The sequence below is a fragment of the Lutjanus erythropterus genome, chromosome 23, assembly GCF_056507025.1.
Source record: "Lutjanus erythropterus isolate fLutEry1 chromosome 23, fLutEry1.hap2, whole genome shotgun sequence".
NCBI classification, from domain to species: Eukaryota; Metazoa; Chordata; class Actinopteri; order Lutjaniformes; family Lutjanidae; genus Lutjanus; species Lutjanus erythropterus.
In genome coordinates, this window is record NC_139339.1 from 20,859,250 (window position 1) to 20,883,917 (window position 24,668).

Below are 24,668 nucleotides of genomic sequence, written 5' to 3' on the forward strand. Positions count from 1 at the left end.
ATGGGCTGAGGAAGCAGCAAGCAGTGAGGGGAACAATGAGGAAACGATGCGAAGATAAGCACAGATACTTTGTGCATTGTGGTGGAAGCTCAGTGAACAAGCAAAAAAAATTTCCAGCCATTAAATGACAAATACTGTCACGACCGCTGTCCATGGTGCTGAATCTGGCGCCTTCCCTGACATTCATACTAATAGACTGCTTTGACTGATTCCTCACCTCCCAAGTTCACTACTGTGTATATACCATATATACATCTAGTTGTTTTGAGATCTTGGTTGCTGAATCATGGAGATATCACCCTCCCTCTACTCCAGTCTGTTCTGCCTCATTAAGAGATTATTTGTTTAGTTCAGTGCTTTTGTCTGCAGCCAGTTCTGCTGCCCATTCTGCCACCAGACTTCTTCTTTTGTGTTGACCTGAACAAAAAAGTACGCAGCACTACAGATACACTCCAAACACCTTACCACTGTTAAATAATTTAATGCCGCAATAATTGCTTCGGCTGCCTGGGAGCAGTGGAAAATCAGCCACACGTATCACTCCCACACAATCTAATCATTTGATCAGCCACTTGTTAGGATGCGGGGTTAATTTCTTCATCTTTATGTCGGTCGTTCTTAACAGAACAGCAGTCTGAAGCTTTCCAGTAAGAGTTCCTTGTGTTGTAATCCAAACAGTCACATTTTGGTAGAAGAACATTTTGTTAGCTGCCATCACATATGTGTCTGTGCGGTCGCCATATTGGAGCAATAAACAAATGAAAGATGCAACAGCACAGAATTTACTGTAACTCACTTAATTCTGAACCAGTTTTCGAGAAGTTTGGTTGGGTTTGTATGATCATTAGAAATGAAATATGATACCAGTTATTTGTGGGAATTAAATTCAGTTACCGGGGGTGATCTAATCAGCCATGAAAATGACAAAACATTAACCTTCTGAATAAGCAACCTCCACTGGGACATGCAGCCTCAAACCTTTGAATAGGAAACATCAAGTGTAAATTATTGTGAATTTCAGCTCTTGTGAGTTTAACCAGTAATGTATATTTCTATATTGTAAAGCTGTCTGGTTGCTTGTTCTGTTCCGTTTTGATTTATTGTTTCCTTATTAAGTTTTTACAGTTAGGTGAACCCAGGATGTTTGGTTCCATTCCACTTTTTTATGCAAAAAAAAACCTACTCAAAACTTTGTAAATCTCCACTGGCTGCATCTGGCATTAGCAAATATAGTGGAGTTCACACTGGATACTGTAGAAACAAAGCTGAAGTGTAGGAGGAATAGCAAGCAGTCCTTTCAGTGTTCATGGCTGTCAACTTATGGACCAAGAGGAAACTACACAATTTATATGCCTTCTTAACAGTTCTTCACCTTCGGAGCTGTCCCCGGGGCTAAGATAATTTGTTTGGCAGCTTTCACATTTACTAGAATTTAATCTTTGTCTTAAGGAGCAAACTTGAAGAAAATGTCATCACTGTGAGAATTTTGTTATAGTTTTACCAGTCCAGCTCTAGACGGCTTAGTGAACATTGCCCCAGGTTTTCGCTCTTCCTTCCTTCTTTTAAACAGTAGTGGTATTTAACAGCCACGCAGGTAGAAATCCACTGCAGGAGAGGCAAAGACGCCGACAGCAGCCTCAGTAGACTTGGAGGTAATGAAGCCACACGGTGAGGAAATTCTATTTAGGGAGCGGCGTGGAAAACTTCTCAATTTGCCCAGGTGACAGCATCAACTTCACACCCGTTCTCTCAGGATTATTAAGAATCGTTTGGGGAAAAAAGGAGAAAATCACTCTGGAGAGCTGAAGTTACAGAATAACAAGGGAGGCTGCAGCAGAAATTTTAATTGAAAAATGTCCACATGAAATAAGTCATTTATACGGGAGATAATACTATTAAGGGATATTTAATAGTGCAAAAGTGTTTACAGCAAACACTGCACACATCTGTATGACTAACATCACACAGCCCACAGTGCAGAATATTAAATACTCTGCACTGTAGCATTCTGATGCCATATGTTGCTCATTATGTATGTGTGTTAGCTGCATGCAAAGAGAGCTCAAAAGGCTGTGTTAGTTTTAGTCCACACAAACAAACGCTGATGCTTTTCTTTGCTTTGTATTTACACTCACTAACAGCCCGTCTTCATGAGCGTCAATCTTGAATGTTAAGGAGCACGGGATGCTATTTTGGCTCCCCAAACAACTCCGCCATTCCCAGGGGAGAGCTGAAGTCTCCCAGTTCGCCCCGTAGCGCCACGCGATGATTCAACCGCCTGTCATCCCTCCGTAATGATGATCCATCCCCGGCTATTACCAGCCCATGGTTCCTCACTTACAAAGCTGATTGTTTGACATGTGAAACATACATCAGCATAATCTGGCCCATAACTCAGTTTTAAAATATAAGAGAGGATGAGCAGGGGACAAACAGGAGGGAGAGAGGAGAGGAGATGAAGGAAAAAAGGGAGAGAAAGAAAAGGACTGGCAGAGTTTCAGAGTGAGTGGAAAGGGAGATTTTCTTTAGATCTTCAGACAACCAAAGTGAAATACCTACCAAATAATTAATTTCCCTGTCATTATGTCAGCTACGGGAACTTTAACACACCAGATATAAAATTCAAAATATCCCAAAAACGATGCATTACAATGCCTCAACAAGATGTTAACTTTGTGATGTTTAAAGATACACAAAGAGCTCTGGCTGCTGAGTCAATCCAAATCACTACTTTGCTCAAAATCTCCAGACTGTCCAAGAAAAGTAGGAAAAACAGAAGACAGGATGTAATTATATATAACGTAGTGCTTTCTGCAGACATCCACCATATCCTGATGCATGATCTTTTGTAATAGTTCATCATAGTCATAACCTAAAAGTCTTATTTTCCCCTCATTAAAAAAGTTAAATTCATATATTTTTTCAACCTGGGTCTCATTTTCATAATTGACCCTTCTTAAGTCATGTCCTTAAGTTTTGTGCTCCAATAACAAGTGAACAAACTTGATAATTAACCTATATTTTATTGTCAACTTTCTATTAACTATTTATGCTTATTGACTTGAATTACTTGCTTTTCACTTACTTTTCTTTATATTTTTCACACCAAGCTAAATTTCTTAAACTGATCTGGCAATCACCCTTATTCTGATTTGAAAGGATTTATGTAAAATTGAGGACTGTTTGTAAAGGAAGTCCTCCAAAACACTTGGCCCTGTCTTTCTTAAATCTTTAATACTGGAATTTCACTTAAACAGTGCATTTTTTAAGAGGATAAATTCCACTACAGCAGGGTCAACACCTAAGTAAAATGCATTAGAATGACTTCTGATGACTTAATGGTCAGACAGACATAAAGAGTTCAAGGATTTATGACACTGTTGGACTGCCAGATGGCTTTGCAATTAGTATCCTCTATTGTGCATTATATCATTCATCCTTCACTAGTGGGAATAACTTCCTGAGAGCCATACTGATAGTAGTGATAGATAGTAGTGTTGTAGTTTACATAAATACTGTGTAACTGTAGGAGGCATGTCAGGTGAGAGAGCATCAAGGCCACGGACAAACAGAGGAGAAACAACATCTGAGGAGGGATGAGAGAGAAGCTGCGAGAGCTGTCTGAATACATGTCTGTGACTGTGTTAATGTGTGTGTCAGTGCAGGAGGGCGTCTCACCTGCCCATGGGAATGTGTGTCGGTGTGTGTGTGTAATTCCTGGCCAGCTGAGGTGCTAATCCCCGCTCAGAAAATAGTGGACCAGCCTGTCCTCTTTCTCAAAGTCACACTCTATACCACCCAGCGCACACACACACACACACACACACACACACACACACACACAACACACACACACACACACACACACACACACACACACACACACACACACACACACTTAAGACACCACGGTCCCCCTTTCTCTCCCTCCACCCCCCCTACATGGAGTCAAGAGGACTTTGCTCATCAATTCTGCTGGAGGTTGCTATGGAGACTGAGAATAGTGTGTGTGCAAGTGTTTGGCAGAGGTGTGTGTGTGTCTTAATATCTTCTCTGGTCCTGTCAGGTCGCCTTTCACACTGCTGTCTGGTCATGGGACAGCACAAACACACACACAGCACTCACACAGAGGACATTACATTGCGTACATTAATTTCCTGGAGACTTACCCTAACCATACCCATAACCACTACTTCCCTAACCCTAACCAAAGTCTTCACCGTAACATTTAATGATTTTTGTTATGGGGATGAGCGTTTTGTCCCCATAAGGCAGTAGGGTCCCGGCAATGTGAGAGTGTAAACAGATATATGTCTCCATAACATGAGTAATACACATCCACACATGCACAAACAGACACAGTCATAGTTTGAATTATGGGGGAGCTTAGCTACCCTGAACAGGACATCAGCTCCCCTGACGGTTTACTCTGAGACATTTAGTGGGAATTCTAATCATATTTTCTTTTCTTACATTATATATATATATATTTTTTTTTCCTTAAACAGCACAAGGAGTCTCTTTATTTGTAGTTAAAAAAACACGAGTTTGCTAATCAATGTTTAATAAATGTTCAGCTTTATTGTCTTACCATGCGGTGTGCTATTCTTGAAGGGATGTTAATGAGAGGTAGAAAAGTATTGCCTGTGTCCCCCAGCCAATTTAATGATTTTTATGTTTTTTTAATTTTTTGCTCTGATTATTCTTTGATTTTGAAACAGTAGTATAGTGCTGTTGTTATGTAGCATCTCTTAAATGTTATTGACAATATTAATTGTCTGGAGTAACAGTATAATGTTTTTTGCAGTAACCGTGCAACTGAATGCATTGCTGCATATTTCCATGTATACATGTGCATAAGTGGAATCTGAACCCTGCACACAGTCATGTTTGCATCACTTTGACTTACACTGACTTATATTCATTTCCTAGAGACTTACCCATAACCTTAACTGAACCTTTCTCTAACAATAAATCAAGCCTTCCTCCTAAAATGGGGACTCGTGTTCTGTCCCCATAAGGCAGACAAGTCCCCACAATGTGAGTGTGTAAACAGGTGTCTGTCCCCACAACATGAGTAATACGCACACGCACACATGCACGCACACATACACACACACACACAGTGAGGACCCCCTGCTGAAGCGTTGAGCAGACATTTTTCCCTCCACACTCCCTGAATACCAAATCAAGACTTCTACAAAGTAACTGTGTGTGAGTGTGTGAGTGAGGCAGAACCATTTTAAGGAGGTTTCGTTCTCAGTGCAAAATATTCAAGTCTGTTTGTGTATGTGTGTATGTCTGTGTGTGTGTGTGCAGTCTGTGCACTGAAGAGATATAACGCAGGAGATATCTGCCGCGTGCATGTGCACAGACAGCGGTACAGAGAATATATAATTGTGCTCTAGATGAATGTCTGCTCCAGTGCACACTCTGAAGCGGCTCTGCAGGTTTTATTTTTAGCTTCACAGGCAAATGCAGCCCCCTCTCTCAACCCCCCCCCCCCCCCCCCCCCTCCTGCTCCTTGCCATCTCTCTCCCACTGTCACTTCTCTCATCTCTCAAAATCTCTCACCCTATTCTGTTTGTGTGTATCTTGGCCACAGCGTTGGCATATACAGACACACACAGCTCATGCTGTGTACAGTATGCCGACATAAGTGTTGCAGCACCAAAAAAAAAAAAAGGGGGGGGGGGGGGGGGGATGAAGCTTTGTAGCGCACTGTTCCACCTCTCCGCTCTCATCATCATTGTTAATGTCTGAATGAATGCATAGTCTCACTTTCATCCCTCTTGTTCTCCCTGTCTGACTCTCGCATCAGTGGCAGAGGGATAAAAAAAGCTCACTGGGGTGGAGGTGACGTATGTACTGTAAGCATGTCTGTCGCTAAGGCAGCCGAGGCAAGGTCAAGTGCTCAGTGGCCCGGCGAAGCTTTTCATTACATATTGAACTCCGCAGAATTCCCTGCAGAGACCCCGGCGGCGGCTGCCTGCTGCTTCCTCCCTCCCTCCCTCCTTCCATCACTCCCTTCCTCCGCTTCCACCTCAGCCATGTCTGCTGCTGCTGGAGAAGCTTGCCTGTCTGACTGCAGACAGGTAAATTTCCACATTAGCATACGGATGGAGTCAGGCGTGTTCTGCTATGTGAATGATTCCACGGTGGTTAGCATTTGCGTTGCGCTGGCAGGGCTGGAGAGGCGGCTGTTAAATAAGGGTGTCAGTGGAGACAGAGAGAGAAAAGATCACGTCTCTCAATCAGCCAGCTGGAGGAAAAAAGCCTGAGAAGGATGATTTCTCTTTTCTGACCTCTATTACAGCCATTCTTGTCATTCTGTGCTTGATTTCTTTTTGTTTTTTGTTAAATGCTCTCATATAAGTATTCAGATAAAGTCCTCAACAGAAGGAGGTTTGTAGAGAGATTGCAAGAGACAGAATTTAAAGGGATGGTTTAGATCAGTTGAAGAGGGGTTGTATGAGGTACTTATGCATATTCAGTACATTAGCTACAGCAGATGCCAGTCATGTACACTATATTTAGAATATTTTCACCACTTTGCTGTCAGACAGCCTTTTCTAACAGAAACTGTCATTATATAAGCCAAACATCACTCCCTCCAGTCCAACCAAACTCCACAGGCGAAATCAACAATTTTACCTGAGTTCCTGGTCTACCATTGCATCAATCTGTTAGTTTGTTTGTGCAATTGTGTGACTGTGATGAATCCAAATTATTCTTTTAAAACACAGAGGTCATGCAACAATGCAAACAAAGTAATAGATTAAGGCAGTGGTAGACCAGCAGCTCTCATGTTCTGCGAGGTAAAAATGACTGATTTTGACTATGGAGTTTGGTTTGGAGTGAGTAATATTTGGTATATACACCGGTGGTTTCCCATCAGAAAAGTCTTAATATGTCTTAATAACATAAAGCAGTAAAAATAAAGCGGCTGAAATACCTTCTGTCCCTGACCCTGTCTACAGCAGTGCATTTCTTAGCTTCCATGCTGGTGACCCTCTCTGCTTCTCCAAACTGGCTGATCGCCATGTACTGTAGGTAATACACTGACTAAGGATAAGTACCTCATGTCACCCTGCTTCAGATAATCCAAGGTATCCCTTTAAATATTAAATTTACTGTACCTACAGTGACTAAATATATCCCCCAAATGCTTTGAGTCCTAAATTAGACTCTTTTGCAATTAAAAAGCACACGGCAAAAATATAAAAAGCCAGGTAGAAAAATAGTTTGATTACAAAAATAAGTCAAGACAGATTCCTTCTCTTGTGACATTATTTTTGGAGCTGTTCACACCACAGTATAGGAAGTAACTATCTTGGCTGGGGTCGTAACTCACCAAACGGGCTGCTGTGAAGGGTTTAAACTGGATGGACTGATGGCCAAGTTGCCAGAGGGGGGAAAGGAGATCTAAATAGGCAGCAGAAATAGCAAAGCACTGGGCAGCAAAAAGGGGGAGTCGAGCTGGAATTTGGGATGAAGGAATGGCTGAGCAGCTGACTTGGTTGCCCTGAGGGTGAACAGTAGGGATAGAAGGTGGAAAGACCAATTTGTGTGTTATACTTGTTTCAGATATTCATATAAATTGATGCCGTCGTATTTCATCTACCATTAATAAAGTTCAGTTTTTTTAACTGGAGTTGTGTGAAGTACGTATCTATAGTCCACTGGTGTTTTAAAGTTACACAAACTTACACAATAATGCAAACAAACTAACCAACTGAGGCAGTGGTAGACTAGCAACTCCTGTGTTCTGCATGGTAAAATAGCTGTTTTTGCCACTGGTTGGAGAGCCATATTTGGCTTACATAACAGAAGTTTAATGCCAAAAAAAAGACTGATGGCAAAGTAAAGTGGTGAAAATATGACCTTAACCCTGCTGACCTTGCTCACAGCAGTACATTGCTTAGCTTCCAAACTGGCTCTCCTGCTGCTTCTACAAGCTGCCTGCGTACTGACCAGCAGCTATGGTAGGAAACACACTGAGTATGCAGTAAGTAGCTCATACAACATCACTTCAAACAATCAGAAGTTTCCTTTCAAAGAAGATTAAGAAGAGAAATATTTTCTGCACTCTGGCATTCATCAGTTTTGGGCATATATCCCTTCAATGCAACCTGCCATGTGCACATCGTCTGAGCCGCTCTACGTTCTATATGAAGGTCATATCAAATTGAGAATGTGTTTGCATAAAATAAGGTTCCCTTTATTTGCATCAATCTATGATCCATTTTGGTTATCACAGAATTCAGACTGAGTCAAGGATATTTTGTCATTCAAAAGAGCTTCTGTCTCACCTCTCTCCACAGTGAAGTCAGAAGTCACACACAGGGGCTAATTCACTTGGTGTAGAGTCTGTTTTTTTTTCCCACAACCAAAAAACAAATGAGTCCAGTCCAGTTCACAATTAGAAAAGAAAGACAATTCAAAAAGTGTGATCCAGATTTTACTGCGGGACCAAAAACAAACCAAATCAGGAAACAGTGACTAGAATTACAGCATCTGTATTCACAGAGATTATGTACAATATATACACCAAGTACTCATGGTTACGATGGTCAGTCAGTCAGTGACTTGGATCGATTTACAGCATTGGCCTTAGGCAAAACACCAAAATACAAGCATGGAAGCACAAAAATACATAATGTGCCAGATTATCCCCCCACCTGTGACAGACTCCAAAGAATCTCTGCCTACCATTAGCTGGCTACGATAATGGTGATTTTGCATCACAATCTGATACTGAGGAAAAGCTGGCGTTTCTCTCCTCCACTGCCCATAAAATTTGGCAAACGGGAAGCTGCTGGGAAGTAGCAGGCTCCTGTTTTGGGGCTAATACATTATGTGGTATATATACACCTGATGCCACATTTTATGCAGTATCAGAGTCATTTTCACTATCGGAACAACCCTATCAAAAACTATTAAAAATATATGAGGCACACCCCTGTTCCTTCAGTAGAATGAAGATAGACATTTTTTTTTCGAGTCAGTGTGGTTCAGTGTTTAGACCACCTCCCCATGAGCCAAAGGAGTCTGGGGTTCAAACCCCTATTCGGCCAACTTGCTTACTGTTTCACAAATATAAATGTCGCACTGCCCTTTGTGAATACACTGGTCTTGCATTTCGAGCTGGTTAATTTCAGACTTCTAGCTGAGCACACTAGTAGTTCATACAAACAGCCTCCCTCCTTGTCTGAGAAGTATGTGATTGCAATTCTGAAATATATGTATTTGTCAACAACCAGATTTGAAGTCAGTAGCAAAGAACTGACACTTTCTTTTGCAATCTGTTGCCTTCCAGATACAGTACGGGCAAGACGTGTTTTAAAAGGCCAGCTTCAAGTCTTAATTAGTGGCAGCACATTCAAATTAACTCCAGCTGTAATCATTTATATGATCAGGGTTATTAAATACCCCGCTAAATTGAAAACATACGGCAAAGAGAAACTTTGCAAACCTCGTAGTAATTTGTGATAAGCTCAGTAAACCAAGACCACAAATTGTAACTTGTGCATTGCTGACTGAGGCCATAACAAGCCATATCAATCAACTTAGAAACACACCTATAGCACTGAATATGTGCAGAACAGGTTGGACATAGATAGAAGATCATTTCATGCAAAGATAACCACCTCAGTCTGGCAGGTTCACAGTGTTGAGTTTACATTTCACATGACCACATCTAGTTCCTGTATCAATAATTCCTGCATTGCCCTTCCAAATCAGCATGTCAGGTTGCTGAAGCAAGAACACAAACACAGTAGGAACCTTCGCAGTGCATCCACAGAGCAGACATTGATATGCATGAATGCACGCAGCTACACGTGCTTGACGCACACCACCTCTAAACACACAAATGCTCATTCCTAACCCACATACTGGCTTCTCTGTGTGTCTCTCCCCGTCAGAGGAAAATGCCATCCATCATATAGGATGCATGGGGCGAAAGATTACTCACATTTCTCCCAATCATGGCCAAATTGTGCTGGATGGCTCTCATATTTGGGAGATGGCTGCGGCTTTCCCTTTGCATACAAATGACAAAGTCTCCCTCTCAATTTGCTTTCTCCTTGACTCAAAGAAAGTGATGAGAGTGTCACAGATCAGGCGCTGAAATGAAAATGCAACGGATGCCACCAGCCTCGAGAAGACAGAGACATGCAAAGATACTGGGATGAAATTTATTTCACAGAAGAGGAGATAAATAAAATCCAGTCCTACCTAATGCACATCCAGTGACAGGAATAATCTGAGAGAATCTAATACTTTAGACCATTATCTCGCTTCTTATTTGAATCAAATTCAGTGAAAAACTTGGAGAAGCTGCAGATATTTATGACTCATTTCATCCTCTTTGAAAACTAAACTTCTGTTAGTAATCCACTTATTTGGATTCCTTCTGAAAAGGATTATTTTTGTCCATCTAAAACTCTACGTACTAGGCTCAAGCTGGGATAAAAAAGACTCCACTAAAAAGACGGTCTACAGATTGACTGAATTGTGCCATAAGACTTTGTCTTATTATGAAGCCCATTTTGTGGCAATTAGCAGCTGTCATAAACGGATTAGATAATCAACAGATCTTACAATAAACATGTTGACATAAAAGGAAAATTCCACTTTATTCCAGTGTGGGTCTTATTTTTGGCCATGATTTATATCAGACATGATAACTTTGTACTCACCAAAGTAATTCCTAGATACAGGAACCATCACTGCAACAAAGTCTGATAAGGCAAGAAACGTGGTTGTAAACAAGCCTAAACTTTTTCTAGAATATTGAACCACTTATTTGGTGGTAGAAACACACCCAGATGCTGATAATGATTTGTGAATGCGTGACCAACCAAAAGTGAAGCATGAATCTCTATTGCAAACGAGGCAAATTTTATAGGTGCCATTTGTCTGTCCATTTGTTTGTCTTCATGATTACAGAAAAACCACTGGCCCAATTATCATCAATCAATAGCAGTAATCCTCTGGAGTAGCCTGCACACAAAACTGCTCAAACTTCATACAGAAAGCAGTCATCATAGAGCCCTCAAGGACAGTTTCATCGGAAAACTGGCGCGGCTCGACGCCTGTCGCGAGTCTGCATGGACAGATTTTCTGCTGCAGCACTGCTACTGCCATCCTGACCTTTCTACACTGAGTTTGTAGAAGAATTCTGAAGAGAAGAAAATAGTTGTAACCAGAAAGTGGAGTGCAGACAGAAAGAGAAAGAGAAAAGAAAAAAAAATGCACCAGAAAAATATTCTGCAAATATAGATGTTTAAACCATGGTAAGAGTTGCTGCTGCTGTGATGTCAATAAGACTATCAACAGATCATTTTCACTGTCTATTTTTGCTGCACGTCATGTGGAAAAAACAGACAAAAAGCCAGATCTCTAGATGAAGCGTGTCTGCAGCCGTGTTTGACATGAGTGTGAACTGTGGTGTTCATGTGGCCTGGGTTTAAGGTGTAGCCATGGAAACATAAATACACATATATCATGTAACTAATTATGCTCTTACTCACATCCAAATGTAAACCGGCTGCAGTAAACTCCACCAGAGATATAAAGGGAAAAAGTTTGAACTTTACACTTGACAAGAAAAATTAAGGACATTGATGTTTGCCCTTGCAGATTTGCATATCATAGTAGAGTGGACTATTGGCCTTGGTGGAGGTCTGCGCTCTCTGAGTGCCCTAGTTTATTATTTCTTTTCAGAAATGTTATTTTGACGTTAACAATTTTATTTTTACAGAGTGGAATGATCACCATCTACAGAAATAAGACCCAGCTTAGGAAGACACACTCAGTCATCCTTTAACTCCTTACTACTGCTCAGTAAGAAACGTACTTGTGTTTCAGGCTGGTTTTCTGGCCCCTTCACGCATCTCTGGTAATAGTGACATTTCAGATTGGAATTCGTTATCCACTTGTTGCCAAAATGCTGATGAACCCAATAAAGATGCATTGAAAAGCAAACACTTTGAGTAATTACATGCAAATGAAAATCTGTCATCATTGTAACGGCTGTGTAAGTACCCCGAAAAACAACACAGGAACGTCCTTTAAAAAAGCAACAAAACAAATCAAAGTGAGGCAGCCGATTCTGAAACAGCTTCCAGCGGCCCACTCTCTCTTTGGCTAATGAAATATCTAATGCACTTAGTTTCCTTTAGTTAGCACCTGCCTCCTTAGAGGCATGTTCCTCCTCTCCAAGCTAAATTACTTGGTCTCAATGGAGCGAGACAGAGCGCGGTGAGTAACAAAGAGGAGAAGTCGAGTGTATTTTCAGGAAAAAGGATGACGAGCTCATGCTGGAGAGCTGAGGTGACAGATGATACTCATTTTTTTCTTTTTTTCCCAAAGCTGGCTATGGCGGGATCTCACTGCGACCTGAAGCAGACAGGTTACACTATACTTACTGCACTCGGCCTCTAAAGCCACCTTAACCACTTTCCAAATCCCTCACTTTGGTAGCAGCTCAAAAGTGCATCATAACCATGCCTTCTCCTACCAAAGCACTCTGTGAAGGCATTTTCCTTTTTACAATCCTTGCTCTTTGTGGAATGAATTACACAGCCGCGAAATAGACATCTAGAGGTTGGAGGCGCCGGGCGAGGGCATGCAGTTAAAATGAAGAATTGTAAGGTGCATTTCTGTGTCAGTAAAAATGCCAGATCTGTATCTGATTTGCATGCTTGTTCCTGTCTCTGCATTCTCTCTTATAAAAGCCTTTCTATAAGAGTTAGTGGCTGAGTGTGACTTGAGACCGAATGCAGGACTCAGTCGGCAAATAAATAATAGAGTGGTGGTCACACGTTGAGGAGGTCAGAGGTGGTGCGAGACCATAAATCTGCTTTAAGTGTAAAGTTGTGGGTGGTGATTTGATATGAATATGAATACGTTATTCAGGACAGCACAAATAATGCATTTTTTTTCGATCTAAAGTTCTTCATTCCTCATGACTGCTTCGGGAGACTCATCTACCTTAGTCAATCACTGATTTAATGCACCAAGATTATTACCTTCAACTGAAGGACTTTACTGTAGAGTTTCTTTTTCCAATGTAAGACATAATCTTTCAATTTATAAACCATTTTTTTCAGTCTCTGATTTTTAAATATTTTCCAGTTCAAGGGGAGGTGATGATGAGCTTCAGACAGTTCATAAAACTTAGTATAGCTAAAAATTAAAAAAGAGAGATAGATGAAAAGTACAGTATGAGGACGAGGATATATTGGAGAATATTTAATTCTGTACCCACATTAAATGATTCTGATGCTTTGTTGGCACAAAAATTGCACCAGCAGTGAATATTCGTTTAGAAAATTAAACATTTGTCTGATTTAATGAGGCCTCCAGTATGAACCACAGCCACTTCTGGTCTTTTATTCAAATACAAATACAGAGACAGATAATTTTGGTGGTTAACAAATATAGATACAGATGCAAATAATGACACCTTTGAAATAGAAAGAAATACAGAAGTCTCACTGCTTATTATGAGTAGATGCTGACAGCATTTTCTGACCAAGTAATTAAATTTTAATGCTCTTACACTTACTTGACAGAGTGTGAAAGGAGTACGGGTAATGCAGAATGTTTGTGAGATTTTATTTATCTTATCTGTGGGCATTTTTGACAAAAAAATTGTTGCCCATTTACAGTTGGGATGAAGAGAGGATATGAGTAGGGTTGGGTATTGTTAGTTTTTTTTTCAATACTGGTACTAAAATGACAGAAAATGATACAGAATTTGAACAATCTATTAACTGTTAACAGTTAAAGTGTACTTAGTAATATAAATACAAATAAATACAAAACACTGGTGCCATGTTGGTTTTGTGTTTCGCTACATGATCCTAGATAGAAATTTGTCCATAAATATAAAAATCATATTGAAATCATCTAAAAATGCAACAATAACGCATTTATAGACAGAAAAAAAGACCTTTTCACAAATAAATGCTCTTTTCAAAGTTTTACTGCCACTTTGTTTGTTGGTGACATGAACACAGTGCTTTTTTTGGTGGAGGATGGTTTGAGGGTTCGCGGTCATTTTATGAAAAACTGGCTTTTAAAAGAAAGTGAAATAATTACACAGAGTTTTTAGACTGGAATAATTAACAAAGAAAATCCATAAGAAAGTGAGCTCTCACGATCAACGGCTGCGCTGGCTGTCATTAGATTGATGAATTCTGTCGATGTTATCCATCACGACTTAATTGATTCAGAAAATAGAAGAAGAGTGAAATCGACTTGCATGTGTTAACCAATGACTGTTTTGTGTTTTGTGCAATGGCTTGGAGCAAAAAGGAAAACAAGAAGATTAAATATATTATTATGATGCCTGATTTCTTCTGTATAAAATGAATGTCTTATTGATATGGGAGTATATGGAAACTACGTGCGTGTCGGAGCAGAATCACTGTCATAAAAAAAATGCATCAAGCCCACTTACCGAGCACACCAAGACGGTAATTCATGGTCACCACAATCACGTTTCCGTAGGCGGCCAGGACGCTGGCATCAAACATGTTTCCGGTGCCTTCCATGTAAGACCCGCCGTGAATAAACAGCATCACTGGCTTCTTCCTGCGGTCACGAATATCTACACACACACACACACACACAAGGGAAAACAGGGAATAGAGAGAAAAAAAAAAAAAAAGTCAATAACTGTATTTACGCCTCTCATATTCTCTTTGATCACATATTGTGTTAGACCATAATATACTGAGCAAACAGCAAATTGCACGGCTGGATGAAAATACAGAAGTGTATCGGAGCCTACGAAGTGCGCTGTTCCCTGCAGCTGGATGTCAGCTCTTAAAAATGAGCTGGAGGTAATTTAGATTTCAGGCGATGATTCCGGCAACAGGCAATAACAAGAGACACCACTACAAGAATCTAATCAAATGTTTCCTGGTGATTAAAGCAATAATGCTGAAAGAAAATCACTGGGTAGTGTAGCATATTAGAGCCAACCTGTAGATCACTGCCTCTGACGGGCTATATTTCACACTGAGGCCCAGATTCTCCAAAACTGATGCAATCCCGAGTACAGCACACGAGCAATGTGCGCAATTGATTCCACCTGTGCAAGGTCATTGACTAAATTAAAGGATTACTTGATGTGGGGTTGTATGAAGTATTAATTGATAGTTAGTGTATTACCTACAGTAGATGGTGGTCAGCATGTCCCCAGTTTAGAAAAGCAGACAGGGGCACCAGCACAGAAAGTAAGTAATGAACTACTGTGGGCAGTGTCAGGAACAGAAAGTAGTTTAGCCACTTAAAAAAGGTCCACCTAATAAAAAAATCAATATCAGTTTAATCGCTGTAAATGCTATATTTAGAAAACTGTACCTGCTTTCACCTGCCTTTTCCAACAGGAAGGCGCCATTATACAAGCCAAATAGCGATCTCTCCAAACCAGTCAAACTCCATTGGTCAAATCAGTCGTTTTTACCCCACACAATATGGGAATTACTGGTCTACCAATGCCTCGATCTGTTAGCTTGTTTGTGCTATTGCATGACTTTGGCAGAGCTATACTGTACTTTTAAAATGAAAAGTCACAAAAAACTCTAGAGACCAGCAACTCCTGTGTTCTGGAAGGTAAAATCACTGATTTTGTCTATGGAGTTTGGTTGGTTTGGGGAGAGTGAAATTTTGCTCATATAAATGCAGTTTCCCATCCGAAAAGGCTGCCTGGTGGCAAAGTAAAGCAATGAAAATATTCTAAATATTGTGTGTACTTTGTAATTTTTTTTTTTTTTTGAATGGATGGATCTTTTTTAAGTGGCAAAAATACCTTTTGTTGCCACAGCAGTTTATTGCTTAGCTTCTAACGGGGGAAGTGCCAACTGGCCTCTACTCTCTGCTGAAACACTAACTATAAGAACCTCATCCCACTTCAAATAATCCAAACTATCCCTTTAAAGCACGAAAACAAGGGCAGAGACAGGTAATTAGTTCAAACTGAGAATGCGCAAATGTTTCAACCAAAAAAGTGTGCATGACAGCTCTTTTTGCTGTGAGAGCACAAAGTGTCGGTGTCAAAGCTCACCCCAAAGAGCTCTCTGCTGCAGAGGAGATGTTTTAACAGTTTGTAAAATGGCTCTCTGGGACGACACAGCAAACACACTGGGCACCACAAGAGCAATTTACAGGTAAAAAAGCACCAGTGTGACATGAGGAGCCATATTAAAGCCAAGCCTGCGAGGAGTAAAGCCGATGAAGAACACTCTGTGCGCAATCAACAGATAATAAAAGGCCACGGGCTCTTAATATATCATGTCTGCTATAGATTTCCATAATTTGCTCATTTTACTTTGCACCTTGGAACTTGGAACTCCCATAAATGCAAATTGCAACTCGCCCTGGGCTGCTGGGGCAGCTATATCAACCTGTTTCTAGGTCAATCCCCCTGTGGGGAATCTTTAGAAAACAGTTTTCTTGCATGCTATCATTTTACCCTGATACAATTTGTTAGTGGATCCTGCCTTGGGGCTAAAAAAATGGAAAGATAAGATAAATCCTGCATGGAAATGTCATTCCTACCACAAGGAAACATACAAAGTTTACATTTAGGGTTGATTCCGTTAATGTGGTTCCCTCTTGCAAGTACTTTAATCCAAAGTCCTGGATCGTTATTTTAAAAAGTTATTTAAATCAAACTTGACTTCAGAATCAATCACTTCTCTTCTGATTCAAATCAGGACACATGGGTTTTCAATATTTATTGTGATTCTTCAAGTACTGCTATATAATATCACTTTTTTGCTTTGTTTTTTTCCTTTTTAATGCCAGACTATGAAAAAAGTTGGATAATACACTTAGAAACTGACTGAAACAAGACTGATATTTGTAAAAACAATGCCCATCACATGTCAGTCAGAGTTTCATTTCAGCAGTGTTATTGCTGCATATAAAAGTGTCAAAAAAAACCCCCACTTTTTGGGGTAAATTTAAACTGTTCCAGGCCATCGAGCTAGTACCATAAAAAAATAATAAATAAAAGAAGATGTTAAGCCAAAATTAATAGAGCCCCTGGCTGTATTTTTAAACCTACTGGGAATTTTGAGTTTTGACTGTTGGAGTTTGCTGTAGCTCCTCAGGGCGGGGTGTTGAAGCCAGAGAAGCAGACTGAATTAAAAAAGGTGAAGTCAGCAGCGATTAGTTCGTTTCCACAGAGCAGAGCAAATATATGCCTGCAAGTCTGAGGACACAAGTCATTTTATGTGAAGCATGTGAAGTAAAATGGACCCATTTGATTGCGATGCTAATTTCTGTTAATGGTAGGCTATTTCCCATTATGCATTAGCACCAGGTTAACGGACTAAGCGTTATAAATTTGACTCAGCAATTAAAAAAATCGATTCAAGAATTGTTAAAAAAAAGAATCACAATACTTCAGGGTCACTTTTTAGATATGTCAGCTAATCTCAGCTGATTAAGGAGTCATATAACTCTGGAATCATGTTTTCACACCTAAAATGAACTTGAAATGAAATTTTCTGTCAAATACCCCGAAAATGTGGATGTGGATGCTGAGGGTCTTCAGTAAGTGGACTGACATTCATTGAAACTATGATCACATGATGAAAAATCCATACACAACAAGTCAGACAGGATCCAGTCAGTCAGTCTCATACGTCGCCATATGCCTGTTAATACAGCGCTGTGTGCACGCAGGACGGTCCCTGATGGGTCCTCGTTGGCCTTTGAACCAGTCTCCCAGCTGACTGGGAGCAACGATACTCCTGCCTGCCAGGAGCCTACGGTAGCATATGGCACACAAGACTTAGAACTGTGGCACACTGACAGCCCCTGTTGGCTTCAGTGTGTGTGTGTTTGTGTGTGAGTGTGTATATGTGTGTGTGTGTGTGTGTGCTTGGGGATATGAGGGAGCAGAGAGCAGAACAACCACATAAATAACCACTACAGCATCTGTTAGAGGGGAAGAGACATGGAGGTTGTTTGGCTCCCTTTGAAACCTGCTTTTTGAAATGTATATGTATGTGAAATACACTCTTAGAAATAGAGGTGCTAACTAGAACCATGAAGGGTTCTTTGGCTTGAACCTTTTTGGTTGTGGGTAGAACATTTTATAAAGATTGCACTTTGAACTCTTTCAGGAGTTCTACCTAGAACCCAACATAAAGCATTATAATTCACTTATATGTGAGAGGTTTTACCCAGAACCCCCTATTAGAAGTTGTACAGAGAACCCTTGTACGGTGTGATGGCTCTACTCAGAAACCTGTCTGGGGAATCTATCCAGAACCTTTTCAACTCCTATGGGTGCCCTTGTTAGCCTAGAATCTACCAAGAACTGGTTTTATATTCAAAGGGTTTTAGCTAGAACTCACCCAGGTTGTACTGAGAACCCTTACTAGAATAATATACTAGAATACTTTTATATTCCAGGGATTTTATCTTGAACCCACCTGGCAGGTTCTACTGAGAACCCTTTTGTATTATGGTACAAAGGGCCCGAGGCGAAAGAGTTCTACAAAGATCTCAACAATCCTTGAAAAACTTTCCTCCAAAAAAGGGTTCTTTGGATGAAAAGGGTTGTTGATGGAACCCTTATTCTTACAAAGAACCCTCGATGAACCATTTCTCAAAGAAAGGTTCTACACAATATAATGGTTCTGGGTAGAACCTCAGTCCTTTAGGAAGAACTGCTATGGAACTCTTATTTCTAAGGGTGTACCTGCTGAAACATGCATCAAATGTTTCACACAGAACACACACATTGATACACAGGGGTGTCTCACGCACACGCACACACACACACACACACACAAACACACACACACACACACACACACACACACACACACACACACACACACACACACACACAGTATATTTAACACACAGACATGACGCTAAAGCTGCTGCATCAGTCGGGCAGGCAGACACACACACACACACACTCACACACTGGGGAGAGAGAAATTTACAGGCAGCTGCAATGGAGAGTCGCTATGGCAACTGCTTCACTTCCACTTGTTTCAGCCTCTCCTCTCTCTCACTCTCCCTACACGAGCCGCTCTCACGTGGACAAAGTCTCATTGACTGTTGCCGCGGCAACGTATTGGTCTTGTGCATCTCTAACCCTGTGATGCCCTTCGCCACGTCTCCACCCGAATCTCATTTCATTAGCGGCAAATGGCCGCATGCATGAGTCTCCGCATCCTGCATCAGGAGATGAAGACTGACAGCGACTGGCATCATGGGAGACAGAATGCAGATGTACCCACCCACACCCACACAAGAGACAAACACACACTCTCACACAGCAGGCTGTCACAGTTGACCTGTAGACTCTGTGTCCATGGATCAGTTACAGGGCGAATCGTTCTGGCACTGTGACAGACAGGACCGAGGCCCTCGGGGGCTACAAGCTCTCTCTCCCACTCTCTCTTCCTGTCTTGGGCTTTCTGTCTCTCTCCGCCTCTGGCTTTGTTGTGTTTCCACCAAAACAAAAGTTTAGCATGAAATGCCCACAGATGGACTGGTGGTTCGGTTCCCAGCCTCGGGAGTCACATGTCATCCCCATGTGGGATAAACTCATTTTAAGGCTGACAAAAACACAGAGCCACCTAGAGTTCCATCAGAAACTCTTAAAAACATGCAAATGTAATGCAGCAAGGTGCTTAACCCTTTAATAATCTCATCCTGGAAAAAAAAATATGGACAAAAATATTTCTTTTCATTTTTTATTTCCTTTAAGGAACCCTTGAATTGTACCAAACAGTTGCTGTATGGTAAAAGTATCAAAATACATTTAGAAACATCCCCAAAATTTAAAGGGACAGTTCACCCCCAAATTAAAAATACATATTTTCCCCCTGGGAAAAGTGCTTTTCATCCAGTTAGATTATTTTGGTGTGAGTTGCAGAGTTTTGGAGCTATCAGCCATAGAGGTATCTGCTTTCTCTCCAGTATAATGAATATAGATCTACAGGAACTACTTTGTTTCTACTACAAAAAGAAAACAACTAATGCTGGCCGATGACTCCAAAACTCTGTAAATCGCACCAAAAATATCTAGATGGATAAATAGCACTACAGGCCAGAGGAAAGATATGTATTTTTGATTCAGGGATGAACTCCCTTTAACTTGTCGAAAAAATAAATCAGATTTGCTCAGCTATGGTTTTGCAACAGCACAAAGGTCTTGGAGTATTAAATTATTTCATTAAAATTGTAAATGTTTGAGCTTAGGATCAATGAATGACAACTGAACTGTTTGGTAAAGCAGGGTTTTAGATATAAAAAAAAAATCATACTTACATTAAATGTATCATATTATTATCAATGAACGATCAGGTCAAATACCAGTTTTACTTATAGGAAGGTTAGCTTCCTTAAGTTTACCATAAAATAACAAACAAACCATTTGGTAAAGCATGTTTTTAGAAAATTATTTGACATTTATTAGACCCTTTTTGCTGCGTCAGGTCACATAATTCTGTTTAGTGAGACCTCTAAAATTAACTACCTTTAAAAAAATTATACCAAACATGTCTTGATTGACTTTTTGATTTCTATGTGTGTTTCTTAGGAGGCAACCTGAAAATTGCTATTAAAAGACACAGTGACATCTACTGGATTTTTTGAGCATGACATACATAAAATAACATTCGTAACCTGAGTGGTTCAAGTGGTTCAAGTGGTTCAATCAGGTTGAATCCAGTTGAACACATTTTTGAATAAGACATAGTGAGTCAATGGTTGAGCAGAACATTGTGGGTTAGAAACAAATCAGATCATCGCCTGTAATGAAGGCATGCCTGTGGTATATATGTATAATATTTCTATCATTTACTTTTCATGCTCTCGAATGTCTGCAGACAAACATGACAGCATAATGTGCTGTATATCATGTACTGTAGTATTGAGGCAGTTTGGGAAATAGGAAAGTGTCCAGAATATACATACAAAGCCACAACAAATCCTGCACATCCCATGATAGATTATCGGCAGATGGCAAACACTTTCACACAGACTTGAGACGAGGCATTCATAGAGACACAGCCGGGCGGGCGCTGAATAGTGCGCAGAATAGTGCTCCATTACAGTTTACATGTCTAATAGTGCTGCACAATTATTTGAAAAATAATCAAAATCACAACATGACCAAATGCAATGGTCAAATTGCAGACGCTGCAATTTTTTGACCACATTTCCGATCCTCTTCTCTTTTTCTTCAGTCAGCGTGATAGCTAACCTTGCAGTTGCCACCATACTGATACCAGTTATTCTGAGGGCGGATGAGGCCTGGCTGGGGCTTCATCTGATTGGCTAAACTGTGTGGAGGCATGGCCCATGTATCCAGGGCTCCATCTGATTGGTCAGCTGTTTGCATGCTGAGCGTGACTGCATGTAACATGTAAATAAAATGATATTTCCCATTCACTACTTTTCAGGCAGTCCTTTGTGATGTGTTTACTGCACATGTTCATATTGCAATGACAGTGAATATAAAGCTGTATCAGCCAGCACTGATGGAAATATGGAATATTTTAACATGTGATGTTCCACTGAGGGCTTTTCATGCACAAATTTAAAATGTGCGTAAAAAAGGGAGATGGAAAAGCACTTAGTGTTTGTAATTGTACCTCAGTGATATCAGCGATCAATAATGACTCTCTCAGATGTATCATGGTTGTTTTTTCAGTGTTACTGCCACCATTGCTGCTGCTACTTCATATTAAAAGCCTTTTACATGTGACAGAGGATTTTTTCATTGAAGATGTGAATAACTACTGACAAGAAATTCCTAATAGCTGACAGGCTGACAGAATTATAACGACACCTCAGAGACAACAGAAAACACTTGAGACAAAGGAGCTAAAAAAACAAGCTGAAAAGGTGAACAAAATCAAAAGACCGAACAATGCCAATGGAAATATTGTCTCTCCTCAGCAAACACAAACAACAACAACAATCAAGACAAAGCAAGATGGCAGAGAGCAGCTGAGGGCTGGTACCCTGAGGAGCTTAGCGTGGCTGCTGATCCTTTCAAGCAGAACGGAGACAATGAGACGATTAGGCCTAAACTTGTGTCGAGTTGTTCCAGTTTAGCACACCGCCCACCGGTCGCCCTCGGAGACGCCACCCCCCTGGTCTCCGGATGAGACGCGGGGGTCCTCGGTCTGCGCCGCGCTATCAGCTGACTGATTAGTCACGGGGATCGAGCGTGGTCCGCCGCGCTGGGTAGTCCACGCCACTGTCGGGGTGTTGATTTTATGAGGACTGATGCCCGCTGTCAGCAATCGCTGACGGGTCCAGCGGAGAGGGAGAGGAGGGACTGATATGTGGCACAGCTGAAGGATAACAGATGAAAAACCTCAGACTGAACGTTCACATTTTCCTTGTCGATGTTCTGTTCTCATTTTATTGTACAGCACACTAACAAGACGTAACTTCATATCAAATTAGGCAAAAACAAGAAATAATATAGTCAGTATTAATTAACTTGATACAAAGTACAGCTTGTTACATCTTATTAGTGTGCTGTAAAATAAAGTACAACCATTTTTTTTAGTAACAGCTGAGGGTACAGAAGGATTAACCTCAACCACATCCTGTCTAAGTTGGTTTTCCTTGGAGCTACATCAGCAGAGAGATGTGTGAAGGCTCCTTGTGGAGGACACGGTGTTTAAGAAGCATATATTACTCCTTAACAGAACAGAGAGCGCAGGAGCCTGCTGAGATATCATCTTTCCATACGTTAAACAGCGCGCGGAGAGATGGAAGCACAGGGGCCTCTCTTTACAGAGAGCCGTAATTAAAAAGATATTGGATCATGTTGGGGTGAAATGACAACTCAAGAGGGAATAACGCAGCACGCAGAGTTTTATACCTCCTCCAAATTAGCATTTTCATATTCCCCTATATAGGCTCAACTTTTTCGACCATTTCTATTTTCATTTTCATTAGTAGGGAGAGGCCAGCCAGTGTGTGTGCACAAGCACATGTGGGTGTGAGGTGGAGATAAATATTGACCTTTTACGCGGAGGTTCCAAGCTGTAATAACAGGGAAATTGCTCACAGCAAATGATGAACTGTCATCTGTGTGCAAATACACAGAGGCTCTTTGTACTAGTGGTCCAATTAACAGAAAGGTTACAGAGTGGTGAAAATATTGTAACAGTGTAATGGAAGGAATACATTTGTGGGTATTTTTGTATTTCTGAGACCTGTATTTTTAGTCATGATGGACTGGAATTATTACAAGCAGCTAATCTTCAATGTGCAAGTCAAGTTGTTTAAGAAACGTGTTGTTATAATGTACATTCCCAATTTATATGGCTAAATATATTCCAGAATGAGGCTTTTCTCTAAATATGCAACACATCCTCCTCATTACGAAATAATTTATTGAAAAACTTCAGTTTGAAACCAAAACCAAGCTATAACTCTCCATGTAAATCTTATCTGCTGCATATTCAAAAGACATGTCTCAAAAGAGTTTCATTTGTACATAAAAACATGTTTGTATTTATTTTGGAATCAGAACTACAAAAAACACACAACTGTAGTTTTTATTGTATATTTTGATTATCTCTGCCAAAGAGTCAAATATGGCAGTGCCCCTTTGCTTCAGACTATGACTCCGTAGGTATCCCTCTAGAATATTTTCTGAAGGTGGCGCTCTAGCGTTTTCATGCGCTGTTAAAATCAGGTGATGTGGTATAAAGAGGAAGAAAGTCAGCCAAACACAGGGCTTTTGCCCAGGAGACTGAGGTTTGTGTCCCCTGTAAAACCAATAATCAGCGTTGATGTCTTCTTAAGTTACATGATGTCTGCGTGTTATGTTACATATTTAAAGTTACATTATGGAAGTTAACTAGCATTTTTAACAATTTTAACCCCAACTGTGATCTTTTTCTAAACCTAACCAAGTAGATTTCTTGCCTAAACATGTCCAAGTATGTTTCTGTGCCTTTATTTTGAAATTCTACCCAGATGTGACATATTTATTATTGCTAACTTGACCTGAAAGCCTCGCTAATTCTAATATTAGGTCCATTGCATCTTTGAGGTGGGTTTGATTCATCCTCCACACAGCATCACGCCTCACTAAGAGTGTGTCAGAAGTGGAGTGTTTTACCTGCTTGAGCAACCCTTACCCGACTTTCATGGGTAAAAAGGCAACAAAGTTAAATAACTTATTTTTTGTCTGCTTTTGTCCTTTATTTAGAAAGTTAACCAGATTCTCTGTGCTGTTCCTGTGTCTGACTTCCTGCCCCACCTGATGTGCTCTGTTCAGCTTGTTGTGGGATCTGTCAAAAACAGACTTGGGGCATATTCTGCAGAGCACGGAGCCGCTTCTGGGACACGTTGGGGCGTTTCTGGTGGAATCACTAGCAATGTCTGCAATGACCACAATTAGTTCCGGTGGCCGATGTGCAGCCAGAACGTGATGCAGCCGGCCCCAGTCAGATCAAGCAGACAGAGGGGTACCTACAGTTTGAAGCAAAGGCCACTGATCAAGCCGCCTTTTACTGTATGAACGCCAGTTTTAAGGTGTTTAGTGACTAATATTCTTCAAAAATAAAACCTGCTATTGCAAACAGGAACATGAGTAAGTCATGAGCAACCTGGGATGAACTGCATTCAAAGAAAAG

At 40.6% G+C, this 24,668-nt stretch overlaps 1 protein-coding gene across 1 annotated transcript in view; it reads right to left on the minus strand.

Moving 5' to 3' along the window:
* nlgn2a (neuroligin 2a) overlaps nt 1-24,668 on the minus strand; it is a 256,832-nt gene that overhangs the window by 79,909 nt on the left and 152,255 nt on the right. Inside the window, exon 4 of the mRNA XM_084711539.1 lies at nt 14,474-14,623. Within this exon, the coding sequence (XP_084567665.1) occupies nt 14,474-14,623 (150 nt within the window). The remainder of the gene's footprint in view (nt 1-14,473; nt 14,624-24,668) is intronic.